Source organism: Pelobates fuscus, chromosome 7 (genome assembly GCF_036172605.1).
Source record: "Pelobates fuscus isolate aPelFus1 chromosome 7, aPelFus1.pri, whole genome shotgun sequence".
Taxonomy (NCBI): Eukaryota; Metazoa; Chordata; class Amphibia; order Anura; family Pelobatidae; genus Pelobates; species Pelobates fuscus.
In genome coordinates this window covers 87914368-87937792 of record NC_086323.1, presented here as the reverse complement: position 1 = coordinate 87937792, position 23425 = coordinate 87914368, and the positions used below count along the sequence as shown (strand labels likewise).

The 23425-nt window shown below is 41.6% G+C and overlaps 1 protein-coding gene across 1 annotated transcript in view; it reads right to left on the bottom strand.

Moving 5' to 3' along the window:
* The window catches only part of LOC134569172 (calcium-activated chloride channel regulator 1-like), a 58387-nt gene extending 57822 nt beyond the window's left edge, over window positions 1–565 (bottom strand). Inside the window, exons 1-2 of the mRNA XM_063428084.1 lie at window positions 398–565; window positions 78–215 (exon numbers count right to left, since the gene is read on the bottom strand). Of these exons, the coding sequence (XP_063284154.1) occupies window positions 78–215; window positions 398–556 (297 nt within the window). The 5' untranslated portion in view covers window positions 557–565. The remainder of the gene's footprint in view (window positions 1–77; window positions 216–397) is intronic.
* Between the last annotated feature and the right edge of the window lie 22860 nt (window positions 566–23425).

Below are 23425 nucleotides of genomic sequence, written 5' to 3'. Positions count from 1 at the left end.
TCAGTGTTCACATATAATATTTTGAAGACTGCTATATTTAGTGCTTCTATTCTACAGCTGTCTGCCCCCCTTCTCACCTTATCATATGACTCTGTTCGACGCTTGGTGTAGTTCTTCCATGACCAAGTTATTGGAAGTAAGATTTTTGCACTTTTAATATAAAGTCTTTTTTTTGTAGCATAGAATAAATAACTTGATGCTTCTTTCACCATTTCCTAATATAAAGTAACACAAACAAAAACAACACAAAATAAAATTAATCGAATATTTGCATTTGACTAACAAAACACTTGTCAAATATTTTTTTTTATACATTATGCACCGATTATTATATATTCTTTTTTCTATTAATTTCTTTATTCTGCATATGATCTTCTTTCCAAATTGTTGTTCTTACCTGAATTTTTTCTATGAGTTTTACATCTTCTTCTAATCTAGGATCAATTGCAATAACAATATCTTCATAACCACCATCCACAAGCTTGACCATAGAACTCTCAGTCGCTGAGAATACCTGAAATGCTAATCCTAAAACACACAAATACCAGAGTTCCATTGTGCAACTTTCTCTTCTCCTTCCACTGGTATGTTAGGTTGTTTGTTTAGGCATTTATATACTCTTCTGTCATTGCAATAGAAATGGTTTATAGCCTGAGGTTTTATTGGTAGACATTTGCCAATGGGCGGTCATACACATTTTTTTGCCATGAATACTTTTTTTTGTAAGATTGCCACATAGCAAAATGATAATAGAATATAAAACATACAGCACAGATGCAGCAAATAAGAACTGTTGTAACAGAATACCAGTTCATACATGGTACCTAGTTTCTTATAAGGCTTGCCCACAGCACAGAATAAGTGTAACATAACAATTACTGCAACTTGTATAATTGCATTATGAGAACATAAAAGGAAGAAAAGAAGGAGAGAGAGAGAGAGCAAGATAGTTACAAAAATGGAAAGTGCAAAGAGCAAGAAGAACAAAGAAGAAAATCAGAGAGGAGAGAAAATTTGTCAGATCTAGGGACTAGGTGTCAGCTGGACTCCTTGATGAAATGGTTCTGCTTTTCAATGTTGACAGTTTAGTTTTTTTTTTAATTTGGAATAGGTGCCTGTATATATGCGAGCCATGTCTTCATACTGATTTAATTAGGGCCTTTAAATACTATTTGCATAGTTGGGGGGGTTAGTTGATTTCTAAATCATAGCTAAAGCCATCTTGGATGCTCTCAGAATATGTAAAACTCAAACTAAAACAAAGGTTATCAGGTGTGTATTACTGGTTAATGCTTTCACTCTGAGGCCTTCACCCAAAAACAGAACTCCAATAAAAACTAAGTTGTATGAACTGAAAAGGGTCCTGAAGAAGTCCTGACAGGCAAAGGACGAGAAACCTCCCCAGCGACCACCTTGTCTGTCGAAAGAAGGAGTCCGTGGAACCATACAGATTTATGGGTTCTTAGTACTTAGGAAGCTGTGCAAGCAGTTTTGTGAGTTTGCTTTTCCTTGGTTTTCATATTTGTTCTAAGATTTATAGAAAGTTGTATACTGTGTTAATACTGTGGGGGTTGTAGGATTGGTAATTGTATATGCTGCATTATTATATCACACAATGGTGTCTCGTGTATTTATAGGGTCTTTATATACACATACATCCTATTAGAATATGTAAAACCAATTCTGCGCTGTCCATAATCTGAAGTGTGTATGTGTGTATATATATATATATATAATATATATATATATATAATTTTTGTTATTTATTTATTTTAAATAAATGTTACTTAATGCAAATACAATATTATTTTAAACTCACTGGAGCCAGTCATTTCAGATTTAGATTTTTTATTTTTAATGTATTTGGCTTTAAAAGCAAGTTTATTTTTACTTTTATTACGCAGTATCATTTTAATGTGCAACCTCTAGCTAGTTTATATCTATGGCAATCTATTCATGCTATCTGAAATAATGGCCCCTGGCCAAAGGCATGCATAAAATGTAATTATTAACCTTGTTATTGCCGAACTAGTAAACTGCTCAACCTACATCATAATGAGGGAAAGGTATATTTGTATAACCTTTGTCTGCCATATTCATTACAGTCTAAAAATTTAAGAACTCCATCTCACATATTTCTTGTCAAATTTACATGGATACTCCAAGCACAACATATTTTCAGATTTTAATTGCACTTTGATGGAAGAAGTCTTATGGAGTCTTACAGGAAGAATGAAAATATGCTGCAGCTATAATACTCACCTCTCTCATTCTGGTGTTAGAGAAGTATTTTTTTTTCTTCCTTTGATGTCAATATCCATTCAAGTTGCAAACAATTTATCATCTAGGTACAGCATAGCACATTCATGTTCATAGGTTGGTAAAATGTTCTACGCAACCCACAAAACCGTGAATGGGGCTTTGAACAAATGGATAGCTGACATAGTATGGCTTCTGTAAGCTTCTTCAGCATCTCCATTCCTCATATCCGATGAGTGGAATTGCAATATGAGACTGCATAGTATGTCCTACAAATCCCTGACAGGCTGTTCTCGAATAAGTTCAGATGTCATAGAACAGAATAAGAGGCTCCTCATCCCATTCTGCCCCTTCTGTCCCTTTATCACAACTTCACACATAATTAGAATTAAAAGATCTCTTCTACATCCAGCTATAAGATTAAAAAAAATATATATTCTCTTGCCCTCCTTCCTGGGAACTTCTGGCTCTTTGAGGGACATGGCGATGGGTTCCCCTCCTGGGAATCAAGTAAAAAAATTGTCTTCCATTGCCATCCATTTTTTATAAAAAGGAAGAGGAAGTTCCCAGCAGTGTTAAAATGCCACTATTTGAAAAGTATATGGTTTGATGGGGGTAAATTACATTGGCCAGGTTCAAAAATGTCCCAAATAAGACATGGGTGCATGATGACCAGCTGTGAAAATTCCAAGTTGAAAAACAATGTGCACCCCCCAAATAAGGTCTTTAAGCCCCCAGAGAGCCCGAAACACCTATACATGATGGTATCACTGTACTCAGGAGATGTTGCTGAACACATATTGGGGTGTTATTTGGCAGTAACCCATAAAGTTATCAGTACATATATTCTTAAATTGCTATGTGTGTCAAATAAAATTATTATTTTTTTTAAATTTGGCATAGATTGGTGGTAAAATGATTGCATGAAAAGAGCATAAAAAGAGTCAAAATACCCCCAGTTTGATACCTTAGGTTGTCTTCTTTTAAAAAATATATACATGTGAAGGGTTATTCAGGGATTCCTGACAGATATCAATGTTACAATGTAAGCGTTAATTTTGAAAAAACATGGTAAGTAAATAGCAAAGTGCTACTTGTACTTATAGTTCTATAACTTTCCAAAAAAAAATAAGAACATGTTAACATTGGGTATTGCTAAAGTCAGGACAGAATTTAGAAACTATTTAGCATGGTTGTTTTTTGGCGGTTGTAGATGCGTAACAGATGTTGGTGGTCACAGTTCAAAAAAGTTTTATTTTTACATTTTTTCATCATATTTTATATTTTTTTATAGTCAATTAAATGATATGAAGAAAATAATTATATCTTTAGAAAGACAATTTAATGGCGAGAAAAATGGTATATAATATGTGTGGGTACAGTAAATGAGTAAGAGGAAAATTACAGCTAAACACAAACACCGCAGAAATGTAAAAAGAGCCCTGGTTCTTAACAGTATGAAAATTTAAAAAACGGTCTGGTCACTAAGGGGTTAAAGGGGAAATATCTTCCAAATGTCTTAAACTCATCTTCATTTCAGTTATTCACCCTACATTTTAATGTTTTCTTTGTCTGCCCTCTGGGAATTTAGGCACTCTTTCTTTATGCCTATATTATTTAGTAATTAGATGGTTAGGTGTTGCAACTGGCTGTCCAAATTTATGTCAGGCCCAAACTTGGGCCTATACATGTGGTTGAGGAATAGTAATATAAACTTGTATATACATTCTCTGTACACATAAAATTAAAAAATGTCTTAGCCTCTTTAAAAGGGAATATTTTCTAAAGGTCTAAAATTCTTCTTACTAAATCTTATATGTTGGTTTGTCGCTTATATATTTGCATATTCTCTATCTTGAGCCACGTCTGGCAGATTTATTTAATGTACTTTAAAATATTTGCAGAGTATTTGCCCCCCAAAGGACTCATCTACTAAATTATGTTTTTACATTAGTTTATTTGTTTCTCTTAGGGGTTGTTGGTGTTGATTTTTCTTCCAATACACTTTTAGCTTGATTACAATACTACTGAATTTATTTGTTCACATTTTATGTTCCATGTAAAAGCTGTTCATCATATATATACTTGCTGGTACTGATTCTAGTTGCTTATACTAATTTTGTTTGCTCCAGTATTGCCACCCTTCCAATTCGCAAGTTATATAAACCCTTTAGTTATTAATATATGCATTGGTTTGATCAACTTTGCCCTCACTATGTTCATAACTTATCTGTCTCTGGGCTATCCTAAATTACTTTGTCAGGCCAACATTGGTTGTGTATCTGGCAATTTCCTGCCACCAAGTGTCGTTATGCTTGACCCACGATGATCCACAATTCGCATACAGTGGAGAGTTTCATCGTTATTAGATTTGTAATATATGTGACTCAAATGTTGTAATAGTTTTCCTTTCACACATTATATGCTGTCAAGCATATTCATGCCACCTGGTTTAGCTCTAGCTGCTTATACTTATCTTATTTTTTTCAACAGTATTACTCTAGTTGACTGTATTAACCGCGCAATTGTTTTGGCAAGGTACCGTATATACTCGAGTATCAGCCGACCCGAATATAAGCCGAGGCCCCTAATTTTACCCCAAAAAACTGGGAAAACTTATTGACTCGAGTATAAGACTAGGGTGGGAAATGCAGCAGCTACTGGTAAATTTCTAAATAAAATTAGATCCTAAAAAAAATATATTAATTGAATATTTATTTACAGTGTGTGTATAATGAATGCAGTGTGTGTATAATGAATGCAGTGTGTGTGTATGAATGCAGCGTGTGTATGAGTGCAGCGTGTGTATGAGTGCAGCGTGTGTATGAGTGCAGCGTGTGTATGTGTGTGTGTGTGTGTGTGTATAAGTGCAGTGTGTGTATGAATGCAGTGTGTGTGTGTGAGTGCAGTGTGTGTATGAGTGCAGTGTATGTGTGCAGTGTGTGTGTGTATGAATGTAGTGTGTGTGTATGAGTGCAGTGTGTGTGTATGTGTGCAGTGTGTGTGTATGTGTGCAGTGTGTGTGTATGTGTATGAGTGCAGTGTGTGTGTGTGCAGTGTGTGTGTGTGTGCAGTGTGTGTGTATGTGTGCAGTGTGTGTGTGTGTGTGTGTGTGTTGCAGTGGTGGGGGGGTGGGCAATTTTATTATTTTATTTATTATTATTTTTTATTATTTTAATATTTTTTTTTCATTATTATTTCTTATTATTATTTTTTATTTAATTATTATTTTTATTTTTGTCCCCCCTCCCTGCTTGATACATGGCAGGGAGGGGGGCTCCTTCCCTGGTGGTCCAGCATTGGCAGTTCAGTGGGGGGGAGAGGGGGCTGGCAGAGATCTTACTTACCCGTCCTGCAGCTCCTGTCAGCTCTCTCCTCCTCCGCGGCGTCCGGTCAGTTCTTCTGTCAGCTCACAGTGTAAATCTCGCGAGAGCCACGGCTCTCGCGAGATTTACACTGGGAGCTGACCGAGGTGCTGAACGGACGGCGCGGAGGAGGAGAGAGCTGACAGGAGCTGCAGGACGGGTAAGTAAGATCTCTGCCAGCCCCCTCTCCCCCAGTCTGTATTATGGCAATGCAAATTGCCATAATACAGACTATTGACTCGAGTATAAGCCGAGTTCCGGTTTTTTAGCACAAAAAATGTGCTGAAAAACTCGGCTTATACTCGAGTATATACGGTATATGTTGGTTTTTCACGCATATGTTTACAACATTTTATACCTTAGCTCACGTATGGCTCATGTATGGCTCACGTGTTGGCGGATTCCCACTTTTCAATGTAATTCTCCTGCTCATGACTTTTCTTACAGGTATTTCAAGTTGGACCCTTAGTGGTCTCCCATTGGATGCTGTTACCAAGTCTCTCTGTCCATTACTATTATTCCTATTACAGGTACGTGGTCCTTCCTTGCTTTTACGTTTATCTTTTTTTTTTAATTATTCTTTATTTAGGTAGTGCATAAGAATAATGTACAAGCATGTATATGGTAGGTTGTACTGAGAAAAAATTGTTGCAAGACATAGCAATAAAACATTGTATTAGAAAATACTTTGCACTTTTTTTATTTGGAAGTCTAGCTAATAAACTGTACATTCTTATTCAACATAAGCTTTTTTGTCAGGCTAGTTCTGTCTCATAATGTATTTGAGCGATACAAGCAACACTTAGTGATGGAGTGACGCCCCGCACCCTTGTGCAGAGTGATTGTTGGTATGTGGGCATATAGAGTAAAGGGCTAGGCTTTCCTATAGCATGTTGTTGTGTGCATTATTCTGTTATGGGTAGAAATTAATGTTAGTAAAATGTCTATTTACCTAAATGGCTTCTAGAGCACCCCCTCCCATCCTGTATTCATTAACTGCTCAAAATGTCTGCTAGCACCCCTCCCATCATGTAAAGAATATAAAGAATGTCATGTATTAAGATGGCGTCTTCAACCAGAGCTGCACCCAGGATGTTGGTGACATCACAGTTTGGAGGAAAGGCATAAAGATAAGACACTTAGCACTTGACCAATTAAAGTATTAAAGTAAATGTATTCTCTCTGTTATCTTGCTTTCTGCACATGATGTATTTCTTCCTTTATAAGGGGCTCCCCACCCCCTGATTAAACATTCCAAAGTTTTTCATTAACCTGAAACTTGGTGTCTCAGTGTGATTTACTTCAGAGCGTGTACGCTTTTATTTTGAATAATTTGGACAGGAGCAGATACACAGATAAACAAACACTTGGTTTGACCCAAAACAATTGGCGCCCAACGTGGGGCTCCGTGGCTGTGACCCTTAGCTAGCCAACCTAGAAGGCGCCGGGGGCAGACCTGCATTAACAGGACGGAGATTGATCACCTCTGAATATACGGTAATGACTGCTAAGCACCTTGCCTATATCTCCTGTCTCTGTATTGGTCTATCTCCAGATCTGCGTCGGCTGCTGGAGGGCACCAAAGACAGGTAAATAGTTCCCCAGAGCTCCTTTGTATAGAGCCTGTATATTGACTATCTGCTTCCTGGGTATGAATGTCTTTTGTATGAGTGCGCCCCCACAACAGTTGTGTGCGGTCTAGCAAGCAGCGTTATGGGGGAGGAACTCCTGTAACAGTTGTGTGTGGTCTAGCAAACAGCTTTGCAGGGGGGAAGAATCTCCTGCAGTAGCTGTGTGTGGTATAGAGCAAGCAGCTTTGCAGGAGGGTCTGTAACAGCTGTGTGTGGTATAGAGCAAACAGCTTTACAGGAGAAGGGGTTTCTCTGCAGGTGTTGTGTGCGGTGTAGCAGACAGCAGTGCAGAGTGGGGGGTTTCTGTGGTGCCGTGTGCGGTATAGCAAGTGGCAGTACGGGGATTATTGAGTACGGGGACAGGGAAGGGTTAAGGGAAGGGTAAATGTGTTTAAACCATATATGCTTTTTGGGTTCTTGTTTGCAATAGATATAAAGTATCTGCCCTGAATGTATTCCTGTCAGTCGGACACTAGGGGACCTGGAACTTAGATGCTAGCTAGTACTCCAGACAATTGATCCCCTGGGCACCGTTTAGTAGATCTCCCTTTTTTTCAAGTTATACTTTTTGTTTGCATATCCCCTTTTATCAATAGATTGATTAATGGTAGGGCCTCCCTTCCTCATTTTTTATACAGTGGAGCTCTCCTGATGTTGGTTTCCCCTTGTGGGACTCTACACATCACCTACTCCTATTACCTACATATTTTGGAGGGTTACCCCCTCATTAGAGCTCCCTATTAGGTGGTTACAGTGGTGCAGCTCATGAGCCCTTGACTTGTATCTGGACTCCTGACCTGGGCTCTGTTTACTTTATTTCTCCATTTTGTATTTCATTCCTTTAGGTGTTATTGCGCCTTACCACCTTTTTCCCTTCTTATTTTTGAGAGTTATATTTACAAAATCCCATACCCATTACATTTTAGAGATGGCTGGCTTCCTATCTAACAAAGTGGATGTGAATCATTGGTGCTCAGATGCGGACTCAATTTTTTCCAATACCTCTTCACTTCAGTCGCTCCCCTCTCCCAATATACAAACTTGTTTTAACAAACTTACAAGAGCCTTTAACCCCTTAAGGACACATGACATGTGGGACATGTCATGATTCCCTTTTATTCCAGAAGTTTGGTCCTTAAGGGGTTAAACGCCAGATACGTACAAGCTGGGAAATTTGAACACTTAACACCTATATTTCAAAAAACATTATTCCTAGGGGACTGAGGGTTTAGGTACCCCCAGCTAGAAATATAGATTTAGAGGGATTTCATAAAGAATGGGAGGAAGCAGCAGCTAAATGTTTTGCAACTTTCATGACTATCATTTGTGAATACGAAACACAATGACTAACTATTATTAAAAAAGAGATAGACACTACAATAGAAGAGGTACAGAAATTTAAAAGTGACCCGCAGTTTGAGAATTTGGAAGTGAAACTCAAAAATAACCTGGATAGATTTTCACAGCAAATTAAGACCAAATAACATAAAAAATTTCTGAGGGACACTTCAGATTTTGAGTATACCGCTCATTCAAAAAGAGAGTGCAGGTAGACTCGGACCATTCCACTGAGTATGATTCCACTGACACAGAAGGAGAAACCACACTGAATACATCCACTAACACAACCAACGTGAACACTAACCAAACACCTAAAAGCATTTTGAAAAAGGGGGTTGATTTTTTAGGTCTCAAACAGGCAGACGAATTCCAGGGTCCAAAGAGACAATCACAAAGGAACAGGGGCCAACGGAAACACCGCTACTAACCGCTAAAACCCTTCAAGTTGTTAATCTATCCTCAATTACCCTGACAAACATACAGATACAGACTCTTACAAAAGGTTTATCATTTGTCCCCATACCACAATTTAACAAATGTATTTGGACAAAGGATTTACATCTCTTTGCCCGCAAATTGGCTCTCCATAAGTACCACTCTATAAGAAAGGAACATAAAGCTCAAAGCCTGGGTCTTAATGTTAATGATCTAGATTGTCTAGATACATTAGTGGAACTTCTCAATCTTGGTGATGGATTAGAACCAAATACCATGCCAAATACTAATCTTAGACCTAAAAGTAAATTTACCCCACAAATTAAGGAATATAAGAACATATAAGAACGTTTTTTTTAGAGATGGTCTGCAGGGACATTACATCTATGGATGAAAGGGTTCTTGAATATAGATCTAATGGTAACCTCACCAAAAGAGAAAGCTTAGCACTTAATGAGCTAAAATCAAACACCAACATTGTCATTAAACCATCTGACAAAGGTGGTAATATTGTGGTTGTAGCGGACTGGGTCCTATACCAGAGTACGCCCCAGTTTCCTGGAGGGGGCTGATGGCTCACCTCCTGCCCAGTGATTATGGCCCTGGGGGTATTGCCCTTTAAAGACAGTATTTGGGCATGATGGATTTTTATTATGTGGCTACTGGCCCTTTAAGCACAGTGTATCGACTGTGCTTAAAGGGCCAGTAGAATCAATGCCAGTATGAATCAATACACCTGGACTGTCATGCCTCAAGGGGCTCAAAACTCTCCTAGTCAGTTTGCTAAGACAATGGCTTCAATCATGGACTCATAGAAAAGGTCTCACCCTGATGTGGTCCTGCTCCAATATGTGGATGACCTCCTCCTCTGTGCTGATGATCTCCCTACTGCTGAGTGTGATTCAGAGGATCTACTCTGTTCTCGTGCTGAACAAGGATGCAAGGTGAGAGGAATTTCAGCTATCTATCCTCCCACAGCACACAAGCCCCCCCATGCCTTTCTGGACCAAATCTCTTACTGCAGAGCCTGGATACCAGAGGCCACCATCCTCATGCAACCACTCTATGATGCCCTAAAGACTAAACCATTTCTCTGCCCCCTGAGGCAAGACATAGTTTCTTTACCTTACAACGTGCTATTTCCACTGCCCCAGCCCTGGGTCCTACCAGACTACCAGAAACCTTTCAAGTCGTTTGTGTCTGAAAGACAAGGTCATGCCTCTGGAGTCCTCACAGAGTCCCATGGCACCCGCCAGCACCCTATTGGTTACTACTCATGCCAACTGGACCCTGTGGCAAATGTGGCCCTCCTGTCTTCGTGCAGTTTTTGCAGCTAGACCCTCATTGACAAGACACATGATTTGGTACTTGGACATCAGCTCACAATTCTTGTGCCTCATGACATTGCAGCCCGAACATCTCTCAGCTGCTCGCCACCTTTGTTTACAATGTTCTATCCTGCTGCCAGACAATGTCTCCCTGCAGAGGTGCTACTCCCTCAACCCGGTCACTCTTCTGACACTTACCAGGGGGGGAATGAAGGACACTCAGCCTTTCCCTCATTGCACCCGATGGTTTATAAATACTCCAGGACCCAAACCCTACTATGAAGAAGACCTGTTCCAGTTGGTGGAGGTGCAGCTCACCATAACAGAACTGTTCTGTGATCCTAATGGCAATTTTCTAGCCTTAGTCCACCTGCCTCCAGAGGTAGCTCATCTATACCACCACTGGGTCCCCCACATCTCCATAAATCTATACCACACAGCTGTCCCCCACATCTCCATAAAATTCCCCACAGACCTCATGGAAAGAACTTGGCCCTTTGGCCAAATCTTGGAACACTGCAGATCAGACCCAGCTTTCAGAAGAAGGTGTCACCAAGCGAACCCTGAATTGCAAGACAACTGGCTATCCCCGATTCCACACAGAAACATGCACTGAAACCCCACCCACAGACCAAGATCCAGATGCACCTCATGATTGTTTCGAACAGATGAAAATGGAAACAACACACCTCCCAACTGTGCATGAAGCTGCCTTACAAGAACCTGACCTCACCCTGTTTGTGGATGACTCCAGATATGCTGTTGAACAAGATACCATACTGGATTTGCTGTCACTACTGTGGATAAAGTACTCCAAGCATCCCTCCCCACATCCATGTCTGCTCAAGAAGCTGAGTTACAAGCTCTCACCACAGCATGCAAGATCTCTGAAGGCGCCAATATCTACACTGACCCAAGATATACACTAGGCGTGGCACATGACTTCGGATTCATCTGGAAGACAAGAGGATTTCTCACAGCAACTGGCACGCCAGTCAAGCACAGTATGGCTATCAAAGAGCTGATGGATGCCCTACTCATCCCTGAAGAAGTGGCCATACTGAAGGTAAAGGCTCATGGAAGACTGAACTTGGAGGAAGCACAAGGCAACTATCTAGCTGATCAAGCCGCCAAACAAGCTACACGTGTGCCAAGGGAAGTGGACAGAAGAGTGTCCGCTGAAGAAACTCCCATACCTATATTCACCAAGCAGACCTTACCCACAGACCTCAAGCTCCTTAAGGAACAGCAAGCGGCTGCTAAACCTGAAGATATGCGAAGCTGGAAACAGAAAGGGGCAATCCTTAAAGACGGGCTGTACTCCAACAATCTCAAGTTCTGTTTACCCAAGAGTATGTACTCAGCAGTGGTCGTCCAGTGCGCCCATGGAGCATCACACTTGTCCGAGACCCTCATGAACTCTTTGATCAACAAATACTATGAAGCACCAGTAATTACCTCTCTGACCAACAGTTACTGCAGATCCTGCGCCATCTGTGCCAAATGCAACCCAGGCAGGATGGAGAAAGCCCCCCGAAGCATCTGGCCAAACCTAAACCTCACTACCCCTTCCCAAAGAATCCAAGTTGACCACATCCAAATGCCAAAGACTGGCCGGTTCGAATATGCACTAGTTATAGTGGATATGTTCTCAAGATGGCCAGAGGCCTACCCAGTCACCAATAGGAGGAGAGACCGCATGCCAAGTAGTACACCATGAAAGTTGCCGAGATCACCCCGTGGATTCACTCCAGAATCAAACCTGCCTCTACTCCATGGGAAGTAACGTGTTGATCTTAACAACCCTTTGGAACTCCATTTTAAGAAAATAAAGTTACTTGTTGGAAAAATTATCAACAAGTAGGTGTTTTTATGGCAATAATGCCTGACTACCTGCCATCAATGGGAAGCTGAGGACTCCAAAAGGAGACCTCTTGAAGCTAAAGAGAATCAGACGTACTCCTTACCCTGCAGCTCTCACGTCTGGAAGCTGAGATGCCTACGCACAGTCAAAGTTTTTTTCCAGGATCATCTGCTCATTTTGAGTTTGTGGTGATATTAATATTGAATAAATGATCTATGGGATTTATACGATAAAGAATAAGTAAATGTGCCCTAAGCACATTCCCACCAGTAACAAAGCTACTTTATTTTAGGATAGTAGGGTTAGCGTCTGTTTTTACTGGCAAAGTCTGTAGATAGGGGGCTGGTGGACAAGCCACCGTTCGTCTTATGCGCAGCATCAAAAGAGTTGCTAGGCTTGTTGGACAGATGTGCTGCAGCCTCTTAGGGACAGATTTAGATGTTTAGATGCTTATTGTAGTTGTTAGTACATAGTCATTTTAAGGGGGGACTGTTATGGATAGAAATTAATGTTAGTAAAATGTCTATTTACTTAAATGGCTGCTAGAGCACACCCTGCCATCCTGTGTTTAACTGCTCAAAATGTCTGCTTGCACCCCTCCCATTGTGTAAAGATATCATGTATTAAGATGGCGTCTTCAACCAGAGCTGCACCCAGGATGTTGGTGACATCACAGTTTGGAGGAAAGGCGTAAAGATAAGACACTTAACACTTGACCAACACTTGATTAAAAATTCCAAAGTTTTTCATTAACCTGAAACTTGGTGTCTCAGTGTGATTTGCTTCAGAGCATGCACACTTCTATTTTGAATAATTTGGACAGGAGCAGATACTCAGATAAACAAACACTTGATTTGATCCAAAACAATTCTATACAGGAGTGGCTTCCCTAAATGGCCCTCCGTTTGTTGCAGCTAGTGGGTTAACTGCCGCTCTAAGTGCTAGGGCATGGTTCGCGGGTTCAGTCAACAGACTGTGTAGCTAACTATTTTTGACCCCCACCCAGAAGGTGGGTGCCGGGGGAGGTAGGTGTTTGGAGTGATAAACAGGACCGCTTGGCCCATGCTGTCTGTTACTTTTTATGGTAAATATCAATATATTGTGCATGCGCTTTACAATAGTGACACTAATTTATAGTAGTATGGGAACCAATACTCGCAAAGGCCTGAGATACAAAAGTAGTTTGTGGTCTGTCAGGCTCTAAACAACAGCATGTGTATAGCTGGTGGTTGTGTATCCCTAAGTCCCATATGCTCTGGCGGTACCCAGTTTATAGGGAGAAAGTGTGAAAGGAAACCTACTGAAATTAAGGAAACATACTTAAATTAAAATTAAACGTGCTAAATTAGCAGGTAATAGAACTAATCACTCTGTCACAGTGCTCGCGTTTTGGAGCGCTGTGTGATCAGCATGAATGTATAAGAGGGCAATGTCTCTGGATGTGGGACTCTGTCACTTGATAGCACCCCTCTGTGCCTTATTGGATCTGTGTTTATTGTTGTCTTCGGTCTTTGGGGTGATGATGTTGTGGAGGTTTGGGGTTTGGGGTGTCTTTGGGGTGATGATGTTGTGGAGGCCTCTGCCGGTATGGTGCTTGACATTCCCAGGTTGCTCAGGAAGTTCTCTGGGTGGCCCGACGATGTAATCATGAGGCTCTTACCCCCCCCTGTTCACCAGAAGGGAACCCTCCATTCCCCAGCGGTATTTAATTGAGCTGTCTCTGAGCCTTTTGGCTACTGGTGCCAATCTCCTTTTTTCCATGAGGACTGTGAACAGGATATTGGCATATATATCCACTGTCTGGCCCTCATGGTATATCGCCCTTAGTGCCTGCAAGAGGTTCATAATCTCAGACTTTATAGCCACATCCCGGGTTATGGCAATGGTGTCTCTTGGTGCTCCCTCAGGTGCCACAGCTGACTTGCGCACTCGGAATGCTGAGACAATCTGGGGAGGATCCAGGCCTCTGTCCAGGCCTATAGAAGACAGGAGGTTATGCACATACTAAATTAACAAATCAAGAATGTAGCGCTTATATAACGAAAAATTATTCACCTTTTGGATTATTTTTTTTTGAAGCAACAATTCACTATCAAATCAATAGTTCATGACCTAGGAAAAATAATCATACATAGTGTAAAATTGTATAGCATGTTATAATATATATTTGTGTAATTAGCGCACTCACAAACAAAGAGCTGTGAACCCAGCTCTGGTGTGGGTAGCTTCTGGGTCCGTACAGGCGACCCACCCCTATTAGTGATGTAAAACTGGAGGTCTGAAAAATAGTAAAAGTACACCCAATTGCACAGTATTGCTTGAAATATTTCTGGATATATAATACACTTGTCCCAAGTGAATACTCACAGGAGGCAGGATATACTGACTCACTTTAGCAGCGTTGTGCAGATTAGGGACTGCACTCCCTGATGAATATAACGATGCTGAGAACCAGGATCCGTAAAAACAAATCGATTTAATAATACAATATAATATATCAAATAATTAAAATAGCTTCAGTGAGCTTTAAAACAAAGCCGGGACGCGTTTCGCCACAGCAAACGTGGCTTCTTCAAACCGGGTATAATCGATAAGTGTCCTAAGGTTCCCTGTACAAGTTTAAATAGCTAAAAACGTCGGGCAAACAATTCGTGCACAATAATCGTCACACGTCAGTACCACCCACAGGTATGACGTGTGCGGTCCATGTCTCTTTTTGTGTCAGGTATCTCAAGGGAGCCGAAATAGTTACGTCTATTCTCCTCTTTGCGGCTGTAGTGGTTGCTCCGTGCGGTAAGCCGTGTATTCTTCTTTTTTATCTTTTACGATATACTTAAAAGTTCTCTCTTTTTTCACTTTTGCTTAGTAGTATATGTTTAGGAGTTTGGACTAATTTAATATATTTATACAGATTTTAAAAAGGGTATCTAATGGGGGGCGTGGCCGACTGCCGAGGTGGACGGACGCATGGAGTGAGAGCTCCCGGTCCGGCACAGCCTAAAGCGTGATTTACAGCAGCAATTCCACCCGACAGACACCGACACTCGGGCGAGATACCCTTACAACACCTGATATGGCCCCTGCAAAGCAAACTAAACTTACAGACCCGATCCGCCAGACTAAACGTGACCGGCCGCGACCGGCGCAAGATGGCGGAGGTGAGGAGCTGGAAACAGTGCAGGCCGCAAATATCCACACTGAAGGCGAGGAGCTGCAGTACACAGACGCTCCGGTCACTGAAAAGAAGTTATTTGCCATGCTGCAAGACTTCAGATTTTCCCTACAATCGGATTTAAAGAAAGCCACAAATGACATTAAGAAGGAGATAGCTGAGTTGGGGGAAAGAACGAACAATCTGGAAGCGCGCACTGACGATATTTGTGCTGCGCAAGATACCATGGCGGACACAGTTCAATCCCTCTTGGAAGAACACCAATTCCTTAAAAGCAAAATCGCGGACATGGAAGACCGCTCACGGCGTAACAACATACGCTTTCGCGGCGTACCAGAATCCGTCACGAGGGACCAACTATCACAATTCCTCCTGTCCCTATGTAAAGCAGTGGTGCCAAACATGGCGGATAATGAATGGCTCATGGACCGAGCACACCGGTTACCGAAACCGCAAAACCTGCGGCAAGACACGCCACGTGATGTGGTAGTGCGCTTTCATTATTATACGTCGAAAGACTCTCTATTGCAAGCGGCAAGAAAACTACCTAAACTACCGGACCCATACGCTACTGTACAGCTTTTTGCGGACCTGTCGGCCATGACGATGAGCAGGCGCAGAGAATTTATTACGGTCACAAAGACTTTGAGAAACAACGATATACAGTACCGATGGGGCTACCCAACAAAACTACTCGTATGGAGAAACGCCAAGTCACACGTTATTAACGATCCGGAAGTGGGGATGCGATTGCTGAAAGAATGGGGACTGTTCCCGCTACAAGACCGAGACGCTGCGAGCTCAAAATCGCCGAATAGACCACGTGCTGAATGGCAAATGGCGGGCTCGCCACGAAAACACGTCTGAGACCTGGTACTTGCCCCGACTGTCACGAACTTGAACTTTGTCACATATGCCAACCAAAAGACATTCTGCCTTTATAATGTCACCATGATGGGTACCATGCAATACATTGGGTTGTGAGTATGACAAATACCAAATGTGAATATTACGTGAAATCTATATGTTACACCTCAGTTACCCCAGATGAGTTCTAGGCCGTAGATAATAACCAAACCATATACGCGAAAGTACAGTACGGGGCAAAATACAGACAACATGGGTGAGAACAATACCGCTTAATGACAGGCTGTTTCTCACTCGGCCCGTCTTACCGGTGCGACCCCAGGATGAGTACTGCGAGGAGGGCCGTATGCCCCCTCGCATCTCACCCACGAAGAGCGCCGACGCTCTTAATGGCGCTTTATTTGTATTATAGTTGCACGTTATTTATACTCTTTCTCTGTTCCCCTATTTCCCCCCCAAACCTCCTATGCTCTGGACTGACCCCACAACGCCCAACAAGAGGTGCAAGTGTTCCCTTTAAACCCCAACGCCAGTCGGCGTTCCCACAGGACTATGGGTGACTCCCTGATAATATTTAATCTAAATGTTAAAGGCCTCAATAGCCCACATAAAAGAAGAATGGCGATGGTAGAGATGTCCAAATCTAAAGCGGCCATTGTTAGCTTACAGGAAACGCATTTTTGTGTTAAAAACCCACCCAAATTTTATACTAAACACTACCCCCAGAGCTACGATGCAATGTCCCCCACTAAGGCCAAGGGTGTCTCTATATATTTTCACAAAGATTGGGTATTCACCCCTTCCCAACAATTCGCAAGTCGCGATGGGAGAATACTGATATTAGTAGGCTCTCTAAATGGCCTGTTGATGACGATAGCATCTATATATGCGCCTAACGTTAAACAACAATCCTTCCTCACTAAGGTTTTCCGCAAGATTGACAGCATGAAAATGGGTCACACAATTATATGTGGGGATTTCAACTGCGCCCCAGACCCTGAGGTCGATATCCAAAGGGAAGACAATAAATCACCCCAACTCCACTCAGTCTCCCTGGGTCAACACTTTAGGAAATTATTGAATGACCATTACTACTACGACACTTGGAGAGGCCTTAACCCGAGTGGCAGAGACTACACATACTACTCTGCAGTCCACAGGACATACACGAGGATTGACCTCTGCCTACTAGACACTAAAACAATACCCTTTGCCACCAAGGCGTCGATAGGTCCGATTACTTGGTCCGATCACGCCCCACATATAGTGACTATGCGCATACCATACCCAGCTAGAGGTAGAGGTACATGGCGACTGAACGAGGGGCTACTGGACGTGCCGGTCCACCTCCAGAGGCTTCAAACCAGAGTAGGGGAGTATTTTATGACCCATGCAAACTGCCCGTCGTCCACTACCATGCAATGGCTGGCCCATAAGGCGGTCGTGAGGGGCGAACTGATTCAAATGGGAGCTAGGGCCAAGCGAAGTCAAAAAACGCTGCTAGAAAGTACAGAGCAGGACCTGGCTAAAATAGAGACCATCCACAAAACAAACCCAAACAAATCCACACACAAGAAACTGATGATACTCCGCAGGCAACTACACAACCTCCACCTAGCCACAACCGAGCGCCACTTACGTTTTTTGAAACAATCACACTACGTATTAGGTAACAAGGCGGGTAGACTGTTGGCAAGGAAAGCGAAACAAATAAAGTTACAATCTAAAATTCCTTACATCACCTCAGATACAGGGGATAAACTGTATAACCCCCAAGATATAGTAGACGAGCTAGCAAAATATTATGCCTCTTTATACCAACTAGAGACCAACACCACTACACATCAACCTACAGATGACGAAATTTCCAGTTTTCTAGATAAAGCACCTCTACCTAGACTAACTCAGGCGCAATGCACTCAATTAGAGAGCCCCTTCACGCAAGACGAAGTAGAGACCGCGATCCTCTCCTTGCCCAAACACAAAGCCCCCGGCCCTGATGGACTATCCAACTATTATTACATAACACTAGTCAAACAGCTAACCGGTCCCCTCACATCGCTGTTTAACCATATCAAAGATGTAGGGATTATGCCCAAAGAAATGTTGGAAGCACACATTGTAACTCTCCCCAAACCCAACAAACCCCCCACACAATGCGCAAACTTACGCCCGATCTCCCTTTTAAATGCGGATACCAAACTGTACGCCAAGCTACTTGCCTCTAGGCTAAAACAGATACTTCCGGACCTGGTCTCGGAAGAACAGGCCGGCTTCGTACAAGGCCGACAAGTAGGTGACAACACCAGACACTTTTTAAACCTGGTAGACTGGGCAAATGCCTCGAAGCAAGCGGGACTTCTACTCGCGCTCGATGCAGAGAAGGCATTTGACCGTCTACATTGGAGATATATGCTACTCACACTTGCTAAACTGGGGTTCCCACCAGCCTTTCAATCTAGCATAATGGCCCTGTATCAAAACCCCTCAGCCAAGGTATTTAGCACTGGCTTTGTATCCAAAACATTTGACATCCGCAACGGGACCCGCCAGGGCTGCCCACTTTCCCCTTTAATTTTCATCTTGTGCTTGGAACCTTTAGTCAGAATCATTAAACAAGACTCGTCTATTCATGGGTTGCACACCCCAGGGGGTACCAAAAAACTTGCTCTATTTGCTGACGACATCTTGCTATTCACTACCAAACCAGAGTCTTCCCTGCCCTCCCTCTTAAACCTGTTGAAAGACTATGGTTTGGTGTCATACTACAAAAACAATATATCCAAAACGCAAGCTCTACCGATTAATTTACCAAAAGATGTAACGGACAGGCTGACGTCGCACCATTCTTTTGACTGGCGCACAAACTCTATACAATACCTGGGAGTTAAACTCACCAAATCCCCTCATAAATTAACCAAAGAAAATCATTACCCTATGCTTAAACGTATCACAACTACCCTCGCCAAATGGGTGGGAATGGAGGTATCATGGCTAGGTCGTATCAACTTGGTTAAAATGATGATCTTGCCACATATCCTGTATCTCTTCCGAACCCTGCCTATTTCCCTGCCAAGTTCATTGCTCAAACAGTTCCAAAGCACCATCAATGCACACGTATGGAAGAGAAAACCCCCAAGAGTAGCCAAAGGAAGTATGGGTCTCCCATACAACAGTGGAGGGTTAGGCGTTCCCGACATTACAGCCTACTACAAAGCGTCCTTTCTGGCACAGGGGATAAGGCTCATTAGAGAATATAATTCACCCCATGCCCCATTATGGATGTCTTTAGAAAATGCATGCCTGGACACAAAAGACATTGTTCACTATTTATGGACATGTGCAACGCCTAAGACATCAGTGGGCCCGAACCTTCACTGCTCGAGCATCTTGCTCAGGGCGTGGAGGATCTGGTGCCCTCTGGTGTTAGACCCAACACAACTTTTCAAAAAGGCTCCGCTACTAACACTGGCAGCCTACTCCCCAGACATACAGGTAGGAAAATGGATGGCTAAAGGAGCCAAGGCGGTGGGTGACCTTATGTCAGGGGGTGAGATAAAACCTTTTCCAGAACTTCAAGTCAAATTAGGACTAGACTCGAGAGACCTGTATTTGTACTTAAGAATTAAAAACATATTGCAAACCCACAGCAAACAGACACTATGCGGACAGATAGACCCTGCATTCACTCCTAGCCAAATATCGCTGTCCAAATTTGCTAAACCCCTTTCCTTATGTTACAACGCGATCACCACCAACAATATCCCTGACAAACTGCAATACATGACGAAATGGGAGAGGGAACTAGGATATCAAGTTCCCCGGGAGGACTGGCAGGTGGCAATGAAAAACACAAAAAAAGCTTCGAGTGGCCTCTCATTGTGGGAAGCCTACTGTAAAGTGAACATGAGGTGGTACTTAGTCCCACAGAGGTTAGCGGGAATGTATACAGGTGTTACGGACAAGTGCTGGAGATGTGAGGCAAGCACTGGTACCATGCTCCACACCTTCTGGTCATGCCCCTCTTTGCAAGATTTTTGGAAACAAATCCAAACCTTAATCTCTCATAAGACGGGTTTCAACGTACCCCTACGCCCAGAAAACTATCTGCTCCATACTATACCTGACCTTAGCACACACCCCCACAAAAAGGTGGTTTTAAATATACTCACGGTAGCGAAAATAGCAATAGCCGGTAACTGGAAATGCAAGCAGGCCCCTCAAATGGAAGTGGTAACAACCAAATTGGATACAATAAGTGCTTATGAGAAGATGGCATATAAACTGTCAGGGCGTTTGGAAAAATATGAACAAGAGTGGGCAAGCTGGCTGACCTCTTAAAAAACATTTGGCGAGATAAGACACGAAGTCCAGGTGGACAGGAGAGTAGTACAGTGTGTGTTCAAACTAATATGTTCTGCATAACAACCTGCTATGCTACTACACTTGTACTATTATGTATTATTGTGTAAGAGTCCAGGGCCCCCCCCCACCCCCCTCCCCTCTTTCTTCTGTACCCCATCCCCCTTCCCAGTTAGAACGAAATTCCTTACAAAGCTACACTAAAACCGTTATATGCATCACATTAAGTTTTGTATGTTGAAGACTGTAAAGGATATGTACGCGCAATGTTCTTATATATGTATCGTACCTTACATGCTCTGATATGTGATGCAGTTTGCATAAATAAAAACGATAAATGAGAAAAAAAAAAAAAAAAAAGAAAGATGCAAAAAAAAAAAAAAAAAAAGGGTATCTAATGATAACGATTAGGCTGATTTATATTTACACCAGTATCACAGTTTGCAGTTTCCATAGATGTATTAATTATAGATATTCTTATGTAGGTTTTAGAACACTGACAGACACTAAACTATGTAATGAAACGAATATATGATTTAGGGGATCAAAACAGAAGTCGACATGTAGCATTACTATGCACACCTAAAGAAATATGAACTTATAGATAAAAACAAATTTATAAGAGCATAGTTACTAATAGTCTATTTGTTCCGTCAGAATTCATCCTCCTTAATGGTGATATCTTTTAGATCTAATTCTACAAACTATATTATAAAGTTGACCTAAATATTGGGTAACATGCAAGGACTAATTCATGGTCCGGTTTATCTATTTAATTATTTAGATCAAATTGTCTCTAACTATCTTTTAGAGAAAGTATAGAATTGTATTAATCACCTAAAGACCGTATATACCATGTTCTGTGTTTTTATTTTGTTCTTTTTCCTTTTTTTATGGAGATTGTAACCTATAATTTTTTCAAATGAATTGTTCGTTTAAAAATGCAATAACACTTACAGGGATATAAGCAACATTAACCAATTAAGAGATACAAGGTTACAGATCCACTTTTGATGTGTTAACTTTACAAATGTAACTTATGAAATACAATGAGGTATATTTAAATTGGATCCGCATATAAGGAACATCATTTGTATTAATAATGAAAATGAATTGTCCGTTTAAAACTGGAATAAACAATATTTAACGATATATAAGTACTATAAATTATGGTTTACGGGATACAATGGTATAAAATAAAATAGAAAATACATCGGTAATGATAAGACAATTGATACTGCTTTTCCGTTTTATTTTTCTCCTTTCTATATGCGGATATCACTTCCTACTAATTGAGCATATGTGGACATTAAATATAAGATCCGACATAAAGAAGAAAATGACAAGTCCAAAGTCAGCTGAATAGGAATTGATATGCACACACACGGCTTACTGCACGAAGCAACCACTACAGCCGCAAAGAGGAGAATAGACTTAACTATTTCGGCTCCCTTGAGATACCTGACACGAAAAAGAGACATGGACCGCACACGTCATACCTGTGGGTGGTACTGACATGTGACGATTATTGTGCACGAATTGTTTGCCCGACGTTTTTAGCTATTTAAACTTGTACAGGGAACCTTAGGACACTTATCGATTATACCCGGTTTGAAGAAGCCACGTTTGCTGTGGCGAAACGCGTCCCGGCTTTGTTTTAAAGCTCACTGAAGCAATTTTATTTATTTGATATATTATATTGTATTATTAAATCGATTTGTTTTTACGGATCCTGGTTCCCAGCATCGTTATATTCATCAGGGAGTGCAGTCCCTAATCTGCACAACGCTGCTAAAGTGAGTCAGTATATCCTGACTCCTGACTTGTGAGTATTCACTTGGGACAAGTGTATTATATATCCAGAAATATTTCAAGCAATACTGCGCAATTGGGTGTACTTTTACTATTTTTCAGACCTCCAGTTTTACATCACTAATAGGGGTGGGTCGCCTGTACGGACCCAGAAGCTACCCACACCAGAGCTGGGTTCACAGCTCTTTGTTTGTGAGTGCGCTAATTACACAAATATATATTATAACATGCTATACAATTTTACACTATGTATCATTATTTTTCCCAGGTCATGAACTATTGATTTGATAGTGAATTGTTGCTCAAAAAAAAAAAAAAATCCAAAAGGTGAATAATTTTTCGTTATATAAGCGCTACATTCTTGATTTGTTATTTTATATGTGGATTGAGAGGAATTATTTGAATGTTTAGCAGCTGAAAAAATTGATAAATCAGATATTGCCTTTTAACAACCTTATAAAAAAGCCCTAATATCTCATGTTATGCACATAGTGCAGGAGCACCTCGCCCCCTACTGTCTCTGGGATGCCTCGGAGGTGTATATTCCGGCGTCTATGGCACATCTCAATCATGGTAACAGTACGGGTCAGCTTCTGTGAGGTAAGACCCTTTATCTGACTGTTGGCGTCTTGGATAGTTTTGTCTCTGGAGACCTCTCTTGCCTCTATCTCCTTGACTTTCTTGTGAACTACCCCAATTTCAGACTGGACCCCTTGTAGGTCCTCTTTTCAGACCTGCCGTAGGTCCACGAGGAGTTTTCTGATGTCTCCTTTTGTTGATGGTGTTGAGTAATCCTCCGACTTAAATGTGGGGTAGGTATCCCCGGATCTCGGTGAGGCAAGGGGTTCCTTGTCCTCTTGGAAGGCTTCAGATGCCTCGGATTTGCATTGGGCCTCAGGCACCATCTTAGATTGTCGCAGCTGTACTGGTCTCTCAAACGAGATCCGTATGTCCATCATGCGAGGGGCTTCTGGACGGAATTGTTTTTT